The sequence below is a fragment of the Lissotriton vulgaris genome, chromosome 3_1 (assembly GCF_964263255.1).
Source record: "Lissotriton vulgaris chromosome 3_1, aLisVul1.2, whole genome shotgun sequence".
NCBI classification, from domain to species: domain Eukaryota; kingdom Metazoa; phylum Chordata; class Amphibia; order Caudata; family Salamandridae; genus Lissotriton; species Lissotriton vulgaris.
The window spans coordinates 1,574,547,246-1,574,560,841 of NC_141689.1; the positions used below are offsets into that span (position 1 = coordinate 1,574,547,246).

General features: G+C 44.8%; 1 protein-coding gene across 1 annotated transcript in view; it reads right to left on the reverse strand.

Annotated features, from left to right (window-relative positions):
- The window catches only part of DNAJC25 (DnaJ heat shock protein family (Hsp40) member C25), a 47,586-nt gene that overhangs the window by 16,133 nt on the left and 17,857 nt on the right, over window positions 1–13,596 (reverse strand). Inside the window, exon 2 of the mRNA XM_086962064.1 lies at window positions 7,889–8,041. Coding sequence (XP_086818190.1) covers window positions 7,889–8,041 — 153 coding nt within the window. The remainder of the gene's footprint in view (window positions 1–7,888; window positions 8,042–13,596) is intronic.

Below are 13,596 nucleotides of genomic sequence, written 5' to 3' on the forward strand. Positions count from 1 at the left end.
GCGATTGCATTAATAAGTCTCGAATGTGTTACTACTGTCTCCGATATAAGTGAAAGATAAGCAGCTTTATTAAGGTTGAAGGTTAAAAAGCCCGATACTTAAGCCATTACATTACATGCCACAGGCAACAGGAAAACGTTTTAGGTGCCCTTAAACAATGCTGAAGAAAACGCCACCTGACCACCACCCTTGCGCATGATCTAAAAGACCACGCTCGAGTGATCCTTGCGGATACGCAGAACACCAATGATTATGTTTCTAACACTACTGGTCCCTCTGGGCTTAAACGCCGAGATGGTAGAGAATGCACCGTGTGGAGATAGGTCGAGTATGTGGTAAGTAAAAACTTTTTCGGATTTATGCGCGCTGATGTGTTTTGAATGTTGCCCCCACCCCCCTTCTTTCTCCTCCCGTCTGCAGGTCACGTCGGAACATCGGCTGAAGTTTGGAGGAGTGATGACCGAACGACCGACGGATGGGGGAGTAGGGAATTTGAGCATAGTGCTTATACATGACGAGCTTTGTAAGATATAGCCCCTTGCTTAGACATGACTGTTCCTCCCTCAGAACCTAGTGATTGGGAGGATGGACTGACGTAGATACTCGACGAGTTAGTACGATATGACAGAATATGACTCGAACCAGCACGCCAGATAATACAACTATGACGTTTAACTAGATAGGGAAAGGACAATGAAAGTTCCGGGGTAAGGTTTGCCTAAGCACCGCCCGTCTGGAAAATTAGGAATGTTGTTAATGTTTTAAGACCGTGTACCATCTCCTTCTCGCACCCGTATAGATATAGCTAAGCTGTCCGACTGTTCTCCCGATTAATGCCCTCCGTTGCCTCAGCCTGGAGAACCTTTTCGCCAAAGGGAGAAAAGGAAAAATGATTCAAAGATCCCACCGTGAGTAGTAGCCTGACCAGGTTAAATCCTGACCAACTGACCGAGGTGCAAGTATTAGCAACCGAGAACACTCGCAAAGATGGCAAACGAAAGGGAAAGGAGGAAAAAGGTAAAAAGAGCTCAGAACGTAGATAAATAGGATACTAAAGATGCGCAGCATGCAGAAAGAGATCTTTTTGGCCAATAACTGTTCTATGTTTTGTCGTGAATTTTTTGTAACACACGTACTGTCTTCCCTTGTCTGAGTTTGTGTGTATGTAATGTATGGGTTTATGTCTTCCCTCTGTTTGCGTTTCCGTGTTACCTGACCCCTGCCGTTCTGTGTTGTGAGCGCACTAAATGACCTATTACCGTACACGTCTCTCTCTCTCTACCTTTCTCGTGTCATACGTGTACCGAATGGCTCGTTTAGAATGTGGTACGACTCTCACTCTCTATGAGAGCCACCCCCCCTCTATTGCCTCTTCCCTTTTTGTGGTAAAATTGTGCCCCGCCGTCACCAGCCTAATCGGATACTCATTGAACGCAAAGGTGTTCAGCAAAATTAACAGAAACAAAAATGATTGCAGCTCGCCATATTACTACCTCTCCTTTCTGCAAAAATGAAAGAACTTGAATTGGTTAAGAAGGAAGGGACAGGTAAGACGGCTGATGCCCCCTAATCTGGCCCTTTTGTAGGGGGACTATATGTCAATGGCATCCTATTTTTCAGTTCGTTAGATATACAAGCCCCAATGTCCAGATTGATCCCCAATGCCCAGATTGCCCCACCCCTCTGCACTCAAGCGCGAATGTCCAAAGCGTCCCCGCCTCTCCCTGACCCCTGTTCCATATCAGCTGTCCTTGAAGAATAACTGATGACCTTGATTAACTGTCGCTCCTCGATGAAAGCCTGTTTTCCCTCCCCCTCTCTCGATGATAGCACCCCTGCCCTGTTTTTGAAAGGGTTAGCCGGAATGAACGATAAATAGACTTGGCACAAACACAGTAGGAGTGCCGACATGTGTACTTCATGGTGGTAGGGTTCTGACTGTGACCGATGAACGTAGCCCCCCCAATGCGTAGGATTGAGGGCGGAATTCAAATGCTTAAATGTCTTCTCCTACCAGTTCTCTAAAACTTGTTTTGTACCCATTCAAAGATATACGATCATCGGAGGAGAAGGGTCGGACGTGACGTACAGCCTGGCTGCAGATCTTGAGACACATGTGACTTCGACCAAAGGTGGAGCTGCAGAGCAACAAGATACGGGACGAGACAGCAATCTCAAACGTGGAAAATAAAAGGTTGAAGGGCTGCCCTGAAGCCCTCTGTCTGCTAACCCACGTGTGCCTGAAGTCTTCGCCCCCTTTTTGGGCCAGATTGATGGGCCTGCCTGCTCGTTTTCCTTTGCTCCCTTGGTCCCTTGATGTGTCCAAGAAAAGACCTGACCCCACTCCGCCCTCTCTTCCCTCAACTATCCAACACCCCCTCTTTCCCACTTGACTTTTTGACTCAGACAAGAAGAACAGCGTTTAGATGGAAATGGGGTTTGCCACAGAAGGAAAAAGGAAATACACGTGCCAAGCATAAGGCACCCTTAAAGAATTGGTTAGGGAACAGGACTGTGGTCTAACAGCAGAGGACTGACCGCACCCTGCAACGCGTAAGGATAGATCCGAGCTGGACCTATAGCTCCACCGCCGGTGCTCAACAGCGCCAACGAAAGAAAACGGACTAGAGCCTACCAGTGATGGCTCACTGCTAAAAAGACACTGTGACGAAGACACCCATCAATTTGACTAAATTACTTGTGTCGAACTGAATTCCGCCCTCAACCACTTTGTATTGCTTTCAAAATGTTTTTCGGTCACTTTTAAAAGCTGTACATTGATGCTACCGAAAAGAAAGTCAGAACATCTATACTATGTAGTATGTTGATCTCTAGGCTTGTATAGGTAACCCAGCAACTGTGAATTCATATGTGCTACATTCCACCAACCGCATCGATCGTGCCATGGTTATATGCAATTCACTGGTATATGACAAACGCTATCTCATCGTCCACACATGTATTATATGTACGCCCATTAGTTAGGAAATGAACTTACTTATGTTAAATATTTACAACAAGGGGTGGTGAGGGACAGAGTCTCTGAATTAAGCAGAAAACTCTCACCCAGTCAAGAGATCAGGGCTAGATCCAACACCGTTTTTTAGCTCACTGCACCATCCCAGTTTCAGAACCTGGCTGTATGCAAATTAGTCTGTTCCTGTCCCAGTGCATGATGGGAACAGGGCAAACCAAACTACAAAAGCCAATTCTTACACTGGGAAGGAAACAAGCTCCCGGGGACCGGTTTCTGGCATTACAGCCGTCTTCGGCCCAGTTTGCTTGAATCCTGATGGTGCAATGAGCAAGGGACTCATGTCTGAGTATACCCTTCCACGCTTAGGGTGGACAAAAATATTTACAACAAGGGGTGGTGAGGGACAGAGTCTCTGAATTAAGCAGAAAACTCTCACCCAGTCAAGAGATCAGGGCTAGATCCAACACCGTTTTTTAGCTCACTGCACCATCCCAGTTTCAGAACCTGGCTGTATGCAAATTAGTCTGTTCCTGTCCCAGTGCATGATGGGAACAGGGCAAACCAAACTACAAAAGCCAATTCTTGCACCATCAGGATTCAAGCAAGCCGGGCCGAAGACGGCTGAAATGCCAGAAACCGGTCCCCGGTAGCTTGTTTCCTTCCCAGTATAAGAATTGGCTTGGTAGTTTGGTCTGCCCTGTTCCCATGATGCACTGGGCCAGGGTCAGACTAATTTGCATATAGCCAAGTTCTGAGCTGGGATGGTGCAGTGAGCTGAAAAACGGTGATGGATCAAGCCCTGATCTTTGGACTGGGTAAGAGTGGTCTGCTTAATTCAGACACTCTGTTCATCACCAACCCCTTTTTTGAATAATTTTTGTCCACCATAAGCGTGGAAGGGTATACTCAGATGTGAGTCCCTAGCTCATTGCACCATCAGGATTCAAGCAAGCCGGGCCGAAGACGGCTGAAATGCCAGAAACCGGTCCCCGGTAGCTTGTTTCCTTCCCAGTATAAGAATTGGCTTGGTAGTTTGGTCTGCCCTGTTCCCATGATGCACTGGGCCAGGGTCAGACTAATTTGCATATAGCCAAGTTCTGAGCTGGGATGGTGCAGTGAGCTGAAAAACGGTGATGGATCAAGCCCTGATCTTTGGACTGGGTAAGAGTGGTCTGCTTAATTCAGACACTCTGTTCATCACCAACCCCTTTTTTGAATTACTTATGTTAAAAGCGGCGACTGTGGAAATTAGCAATATTAATGTACATAAGCGGCGTTCATTTGCCTTCTCCCATCCCCCTCCCTGTAGGCACCATGAATACCGTGAAACGTTGACCGCACCATCCCCGCTAGTAAAAGCCTGTGCCCATATATACATGACAGCCATTTTAGGCACCATGGCCTTTTTGCCCGCTCATTGGAATCCCCGGCTTCCCTCCTGCGCGTATTTGAACACCCCCCCCCCCACTCTCACATGCACAGACCATAAAACCCTCTCCCTCTGCGCGACCCTGCTCTGAAAAGTAACCCTCCTGCTTGACCCACGCACCCCCCCCCCATTTTCCTCTTGAAGAAGCATCCTTCGCCTCAGCTGACATAACCCCCCCCCCCCCCCTAGCTGTACCTGACTGCGCCCGCTCTCTCATATACGGGTCATAAGATCTCTCTCTCTGTGCGACTCTGTCCCTGGGAATCACACCCCGTGCCTGACCATCACCTCCCTTCTTCCTATGAATACCCCTCCCTTGATGACCCCTCCACTGAGCCCGATTGTCCGCACGGACCACTGGTCATCCCCTTCGCCTGAGGATACAGTTCATTGCCCACCACTGTATGCACTCGTCCCTCTTCAAAAGAGCTACTATTGATCATGACCTCCCCACCCCTCCGAGAATCGATCAGGCGCACACATTCCAAAGAAATCAGCGGAACACTCAGCTGAGCAATAAGCCCCCTCCCATTGTATGGTGTGAGGACCTGTACTGTAGCCACGTGTTGGATTGCGCCAGAACGGGGAGGGGTCGGGGATGGCTTTTCCTTGCTTCACAATGTCACTATTGTAATAAGGAATATATGTGATGTATAAAAGGCGATGCCTCAGAGAACTTGTTAGAGCACCTCCCGATGACACCTTGTTTCGTGTCTGAAATGACAGGCTCTCCTCATAAGAAATAAACTCTGTTCTTGTATTCCTGCCTCCAGCGCCCGTCTCTTTATTTGGTAACTATTCAGGATGGGAACTAAGAGGTGTCTTGCGCCAGCAGCCTGGGCATCGATTGTAAACTGGGCTGACTTTTCCACATGGGGGGCTGACCGACTCATTTTCCTGCAAGAGTGGAGTTCGGCAAGGCTGTATTCTTGCCCCTTTTTTGTTCTCCCTTTATTTAAATAATTTGGAGCAGTTTTTGCTAAACTTAAAGGCAGATTGCCCAAGGGTGGGGTCGCGTCACATCCCCGTTCTGCTCTACGCAGATGACGCGGTCTTGCTCGCACGCACACCTAGGAGCTTACAAATTTTGATTGACGGATTCGTTAAGTTCATGGGCTCCCTAGATCTTTTTGTTAACCTGGGCAAATTTTATGTGCTTCTGGCTGGTAAAAAACCCTGCTCCAAATTTACGTACACAATAGGAAACCACATAATAGAAGAGGTTAAAACATTTCCCTACCTAGGTGTAATTTTTGATGGTGCCTTACAGTTCAACTCCCTGGTTGAGGAGCGCTGCAGTAAAATGATCGCTTCTAATGGGGCTATAGCAAGCTATGGTAGGAGGTTAGGCAGATGGAGTCCTGAACAGGCGATGAACCTGTACAGCTCCATATGCTGCTCCAAAGTGATTTACGGGGCAGAGGTATGGGGCTTTGTTAATACCGTAAAAATCCAACAGGAGGAAAACAAATATATAAAAACCATCCTGAGGGTATCCCCAAGTACTGCTGGTTTTATAGCACATAGGGAACTAGGGAGGCCCCACCTAGATGATTTGGTAAAACTAAGGCCAATTATAGCCTGGTTAAAAATCTGGGTCAACCCTGATGCGTCTCTAAGCAGAGAAATTTTAAATGATCGCTTAGAAAGGGACAAATGTATGCGAATACCATGGCTCAATTATGTAAAGATTACCTTAGAGGAACTAGGTTATGGGAACCTCTTTACCAACCCTGTAGCAATTGTAGCCCAGCACAAGATGTTAGTAAAGAAAGCCTTTTTAGAGCAGAAAAGACAATGGAGAGCTGAGGCTGAAGGGCTTAAAAAGACAGTGAGGGCCCATAACCTGGTCAAGAGCGTTGAGGGAATGGAGCCATATTTGTACCTCATACACAACGCTCAGGATAGATTTTTGATGTGCCGCTTTAGACTTAACCTACTTCCATATTTATTGGCATCACCAGCAGGGTTCTCAACAACAATTGAGCAGAAAGGATCCTGCGGCTGCGACAATAGGTCTCCGCAGGATTCCCTTCATTTTGTTCTACTCTGCCCTTTTTTCACAATGCCCAGGCGCAGATTCCTAGTGGAAATTTTAAAACAAGCCAACTTGGAACATGCCAATGAGGCATTAGTCTATTTACAAAAAGCATCGGACCCTTTAACATTGTGCTGTATAATAAATGTTATCAAAGTGGCGGTCCGTTTAAGGGTAACCAGGGGAGAAGAATGATGTTTTTTAAAAATGGTTATTAATCTTTTTAATGTGTCGCATTCCCTCTTCCCTTTTTTCTGTATCATGTCAACATTATTTTTCACAATTGGGATTTTGAAATTGTTTAATGATTTTTTACTCATGTATATATGTATGTGCTTTTATGGTGATTTTTAATCATCGAATAAAGAATCCTTGAATTGAATTGAGTCCAACTCAAAATAATGCTACTAATGCATAGATTCTTGCTTAGTTAATGTTAATTGGGACTTCTAGAGCGCAAAATCACCGACAGGTCTCTAGAGAGAGCCTAACCTCACCATATCCGCATGTACATGCACCGAAACTTGGCCTAGGTTATGCCCCAGGCTTCAGTAAAAAGAAGCGTTTTAAGTTTTTTCCTAAATTGAAGAAGGGTGGGTGCGTTGGCTTTCCAGAGTTGAGGGATCATTGCGGAAAAGGCTCTGCCCCCTTTGGAGGATTTATTGAAGCGGGTGCAGGCCTAAAATCAGACAATCGAAGGGAACACCCTGGCACAACGTTTGAGGGGCTCCTTAATGTAAGCTGGGACCCGGCCGTGGATGGCTTTATGGGCTATGCAGAGACCTTTAAACCTTGTTCTCGGTTTGATTGGGAGCCAGTGCAGCTACTGTAGTGGGGGGGGGGGGGGGGGGGGGCATGTGCCCGCCTTTGCTTTCTGTACAATGGTCTGTGGCAATCATTCGACATATCATTATGTTTTATGGGCAAAAAGATATTTGTTAGCACCAACATGCCACAAGAAACTACTGTTTCAAATGTGTCTCTTGGGAATTCAATACATTTAGAGCCAATGACAAGTATTTAATTTACTTCAATCAGAAACAATCCCAGACAATTAACTAAGCCAAGCTTCACTGTGCCAACAAAATGGAGTTAATAGCTAGTTCAAAAGGGGTAAACAAATGTGCTTGTTCATTAGACCTAAGCAGGAGTTGTTTCTACTTTTGAGAGGTTGTGTTCTCAGGAGTGTGATGGATTCTTACAACATGATAAGTTAAACTAAATGTATGGGAAGTTGCTCTAGTGACTAGGAACATAAGTGAGGAGCTGTGCATTTGCCTGGGCATCAGGTGTAGCAGTAACAAAGCAAAAACTAGCCAGTCATACCTTTTTAATACAGCCTTGCAACTATGATGCTAATGTTTTGGGACACACCACTACTTAAAAAAAATGATAACATATATAAATCATTCAAGTTTATGCGTAGGTTGCCTAAATAGCTTACTTGGAAGATGGAGATGGCACACACAGTGACCAAGATGACTATCCTTACATCAACCTTGGGGGCCAGCCTACGGCTGTAGTAATGGTAGTAATGCCTGTAGTATTCTTCTGGATGATCAAGCATGTAATCATAGTCCTTACGCGTTTCTTCATCCTGCAGCATAAAAAGGAGATTAATAATGAGAAATCTCATGTCTGCTACATGAACAGCCATTAACATTCAGAGATTTGGAAAAAAATATTTTCAATCAAAGATTTTAATGCTCCATCTGACTTTACGATCCAGACCAAGGAACTGTCAGTTTAACACCCAGTATTCTATGCTTAAAGACATGCATCCATTTCAGTCAACAAATACATTCTTCAATCTACTTGGCTCCTGTATTTTCAGTTAGGATTAAAAAGTTCTCCATGATGGAATTTTCAGACACATTAGGTCTGAAACACATTTTCATAGATTAATATTTTTCATGTAACTCCAACCATAAAGAAAACATTACTAAAAAGCTACCAGTGTCTGTCTTTAAGCAGGTAATGAAAAGTCAGCTATATAGAACACGCGGCTAAAAATCTCATCTTAATTTCTTTCTTTTTTTAAAGAACGGTGCATTCTCACTGTGTTTGAGATCATTTTAACTCTTACTTGATAAATCCAGGAGCCTCAAAGTTAAAGAATACAGGGCTAAGTAAACAGCGAAGTTAATTTTTCTACTCTGTGAAGCAAAGATGGAGTCAAGTAGCTGAGGTGTTTGATGCTTGGAATTTTAGAAAAAGTCATTGCTGCATCCGTTTTAGGTCTCGCCTAGTGACGCAGCGCATGCACTGTCCGCCTTGGTGAGATCTATTGTCGTCGTTTTGCTAGCGAAGGGGTACAGGAGATGTGCAAGCACCCGGACAGGTGATGTGCATCTCCTCTTGTACGGCTCGCAATGTTGTTTCAGCACGCTTGAGCGCGTCTCCTGTTCGTCATGCGTCTCTTTTCATCACTGCTTTTTATCACAGCGCGTGCATGGCACGCTTTCACTTTCGCGTACTTCCACTTTTTTCTACTCCATATTGTATCCGCGCAAGCACTTCTTTAGTGCGCACCTATGTTTACCCCCTTCATTCTTCCGAATACTCGGCTCAGATCTGCCTCGCATCCTGTTAATATTCCACCGGGGAGCGCGGCTGGGCACCTGGGGCTGCCTAGGGCAGAGGAATGCTGCGATGTCAGGCTGCGTGTGTTTTATCCCGGGCAGTCATTTCATTGCTGTTTTCTTTAGGAATATGCCTTCTCTCGCCTCTAGTCAGCACGTGGTTTCCACTGTCCCTCATTTATTGCAGGGAGTCTGTCACAGACGGGCTGCCATTGTTGTGTTTGTGAGGGAGTTGTGTTGTTTATGCAACTGTTTGGTTTTTCTGTGCTTGATCTTTTAAAATGTTGGTGTCACTTACCTGCTGAGGCATCAAAATGTAAGCATACACTTCAGTTTCTTATGCAGCTTGGGTTATGGCGCTTCCCAGTTATTCTATGTGCTCTTGACTCTGCAGTTTGTGTGCGCACACAGTACCAGCTTGTAGATATTGTGTTGGATGGCTTAGCATTGTTTTTACTGGGTGACGAACGTATACTGTTTGGCATAAAGGGCACGGAGTGCGCCACAAATTGCTTTCATTGCCAGTTCAAAGATTCAATATGCACTTAATTTGATATTGGGTGCTGTTTTGTCCTCGACCTGTATTCTACTTTAATTTTGAACTTTCTCCTTTTTTCGGGAAGAACGTTATTTTTATTAACTTCCAGGGTTCATATTTGGCTGGACACTTACAGGAAATTTACATTTTGCTGAAGACCTTCTATTGTGGCAGCTACACCAACTGCATCATCTCGTTACAAGACGTACTTTATTTCGAAACTTTTCAGTCTGCTGAACAGTACTCGAGCTTTGACCGCAACAATAAAGTGGTTCACCTCTGTTCGATTTGCATTTTTACACCGAGCACTCCACTTGTCAATTCCGTGATGTGTGACAATGTGAAGTTCTATCTGCCGATTTCAGCATCCTCTCCAACCTACTTTCTGCACCTTCAGCTCAGCTTTAGTTATTCCCATGAATTTACTGCTCTTCCATGCCACCAAATAACCTCATTTCGCCCTCTTCTTCACCCTCCATAACACTATGCCCCTCTATATTTCCCACACCATCCTTGGTAAGCCCTTTTGCCTTCCATCACTTTAACAGAAACCAAGATGGGTGCCCTTAAACGTCAAGCCTCCCATTGGGCCCCTTTCTCCGACCTTTTTGCCCAACATGGTCAGATTCTTGCTCCTCCTTTTGGGATCAGTCCTTCCTAATATACCCTGCATGCCTCTACCTGTAATCTATCTCCTGGTTTTCTTTCAGCAAACCCTGAAATGCATTCCTTTTCATGCAAGAATCCTGTCCCAACACTCATCCGTTTACCGCTCACTGAAAAGAAGTCTGATTAGTTGTTCTTCACAGAGGCAAGATTGGCAGATATCCGTGTAATGTTCCCAGAAAGTATTTTTTCCGACTCAGTAGGAGCTGGAAGTGAAATCAAGGTGCACAAAAACACCTTTAAGTCTTTCCCCACTACTGACTGACTCCCTCCTTGCCTAGAGCAACTCATTCCATCTATTCACATTCTGCTCTCCAGGCATTCAGCTCTCCTTTGCTGAAACTTGTGATTCCACTACAAACCTTTGCTTAGCAGGCTACCAGACTGTCCTTGTTGGCTTCTTCTTTGACATGTATTATATCACTCTTATTAAATCCTTAATCTATACTTTTGAACTGCAGCAGTTTTTTTTGCGCGTCATTGGTTCAAACCATTCAGCAACATGACATTTTTTACAGATTACATGATAATAGATATTTTAAAGCCTTCACTAGTTCTTGGAGTGTCCACCTTGCTACCTTGGTCATCATTGCTACCTCAGCCTTGATCAAACATACCCGATTAGAGCCCTGATTAGGCTTCTCCGCCCATCTTTTCCCTGCTGTACAGTATCACTAGATCAAATATTGTTGTTTCAGCCTCTAATCTGTAACTTGAAGATACAGTAAGTACAACAGCTTTTCCTTCTCTTAGCAATACATGATCTGGAAAAATTGTATTGAAAGAGATTGCAACTCTTAATGCTATAAACCAAGCGTTTGTGTAAGTGAAGTAATGGAACAGGCAACTTAGCCCATCTGCTGACCACACTTGAGGATGCACAGGGCAACAACCGTGAAAGTCAAGTAAAGTTATTGTTCCATCTGCCTTTCTTGTGACTCTGTCCCCACCAAGGAACTCTTTGGTATCTTCTCTCAATTAAAAAACATTGTCTGCGCCAGTGATATGTGTCCTCTCCTGTTCTGTGACTTTCTGGCCATTTGACTGCGAAGGTGCCTTCATTTGTTCACCATCTTTCTTTTCCAGCTTCTCACTTGCTGTTTTGTACTGCTGTCACGTTGATTTCAGTTTACCCCTTCACCCTTCAAATTCAGTGATCATGTTTCTGATGCGCGAATCTGGATCACTAATGGATCCCTGCTTCCAAAAGTGGTTTATTACAAATTTTCAGTTCACCTCCGTGTCAGTTGTATGTCAAACCTGTGCTTCATGTCCAAGCACAATACGAACAGTGGCCTATCATTGGCTTATTGATTTTTTGCTCACTACTGTGTCATACATACAAAAGCTAGCCAATTTGGCAAGTGTGAAGGTTGTTGTACCAGTGTTTTGGTTAGCCCTGAGAGCGAGACACACTGGAGTAGTTACTGCAAGCGTCTGCCCAGCTAAGCAGGATAGGATATCTGGTGTCAGCTGTCCCAGAGACATGGCAGGGCTCACTACTGGTAGCACTAGACAACAAGCATTTGCAATGCAATACCTCTCGCTTTTGCGAGAGTTTCAGCTATTGGCATTGTAAATGACAATGTCTTATTTCTTGGTTTTAAAAATAAAGACATTTTCATTTACAATGCCAATAGCTCAAACTCTCACAAATTCAAGACCTATTGCATTGCAAATGCTTGTTTTAATAGTAGGGATGGGGAAATGTTTTTGGTTGTAGGATAGAAGCACGAATGGGTTTATCACGAGTGCCTCTACCATGCATTCCCTTTCCAATTTACCACGAAATTTCGAAGTATAGACATGAGTGGTAAAATGGGTATGGGTGGCTAAGTTAGCCATCTACCACACCCCTGCCCCCCCGCGCTGTGCCTTCCACTGCCCTAAAACCTACCCTGACACCCCTCAACATTAAGAACTACCCCAACTACCTATTCCCCTCCCACTGTCCTAAGACCTAAAACCCTACACTAACCCGACCCCCCTGCCCTTAAACTAACCCAACCCTTTTCACTGCCCTAACACCTACCCCGACCCCCCTGCCCTAAAAACTACCCCAACTACCCATTCCCCTCCCACTACCATGAGGCCTAAAACCCTACACTACCACGACTCGTCCCTTAAACTACTCCAACCATTCCACTGCCCTAAAACCTACCCAGACTCCCCCTGCCCTTAAAAAAAAAAAACAGCCCCACTTACCTCACCGTAGCATCTTCCCGCTTCCGTCCTCCAGCAGCTAGACTGCGCACTGCCTCAACCCCGCATATGCGTACTAATGGCATATGTGTGGTTAAGGCAAGCCTGGTAGAGCTTGAGTAGTCGGAGCACGCGTGGTACAGACCACGATGTTCCATCTGTTTCCCCATTTTTTCACGTTTCTCTCAAACCTATTCCCTCAACAGTTTTCTTAGCTGCCATGCAGACTCTTCGACCACCATTCCACCTGCTGGTGTATAAAAATCAGAGCAGAACGACTATAGTTTTTATGGATGTTTCTTCTAGTCTAGCATGAAATTGAGGATTGTCTCATTTGGGCCAAGATGCCATGTAGACGCCTGAACAGGTGTGCTTTCCTCATGGCTAGGCGGTGGTACAATCATCACTTACAGTCTCTGGTGTGCTTAAAGGTTTTCACTTTTCATCTTCATTATCAGTTCTTCTAGACAAAGAAAGCAGGTGCATGCATGGTCATCCAAAGAACATATAGCTCAAAGGGTGGCAAGTTCTACAGCTCTCTTCAATTTCTATGTACGTGCCCACAGAGACACTTTGGAAGAGTGCTAAGAAAAGTCGAAAGGGAAGATTAAAGCAATTTTCAAACGGAGATGGTTGCGTCAGACCAATTCCTCACCTCATCAAAAAAGGCCACTCGTTTCAAGAATATAGCCATGACGTTCCTACAAGTAGTTCTTAAAGGCTTCCTTACGGCTAATGTTCACTTGCCCCAATGCCCTTACTATAGAACTTCCATTTTCTTGAAAAATTCACTTCACCTCCCAGGATTAACTTTCGAAAGCAAAAAATGCGATTCTAGGACTGCTCGGATGGACACGAGAAAGAACTTCTGAGCTTAATTTATGTCTTATGGTAAGTGGCTTCTCTAGGCAAGTAAGAATACACAACGACTACCATAGCTTTTCTTGACATTCTGCAATTAATTGTTTTAAATAACCAGGTGTAGCAGAGATCCAGGTCTCAACAAACGATAACTGCCTTTTACCAGCAAATCCGCCAGCAAGAACAAATATATAACAAGAACAGTTTGCAGACCCTCCAGGATATTGCAGCAAAGACAATTTGTTTATCTCAGCAGATGAGATAAAAACAGCGGGCATTGCGTTCTGCCTCAAATTTCATGGG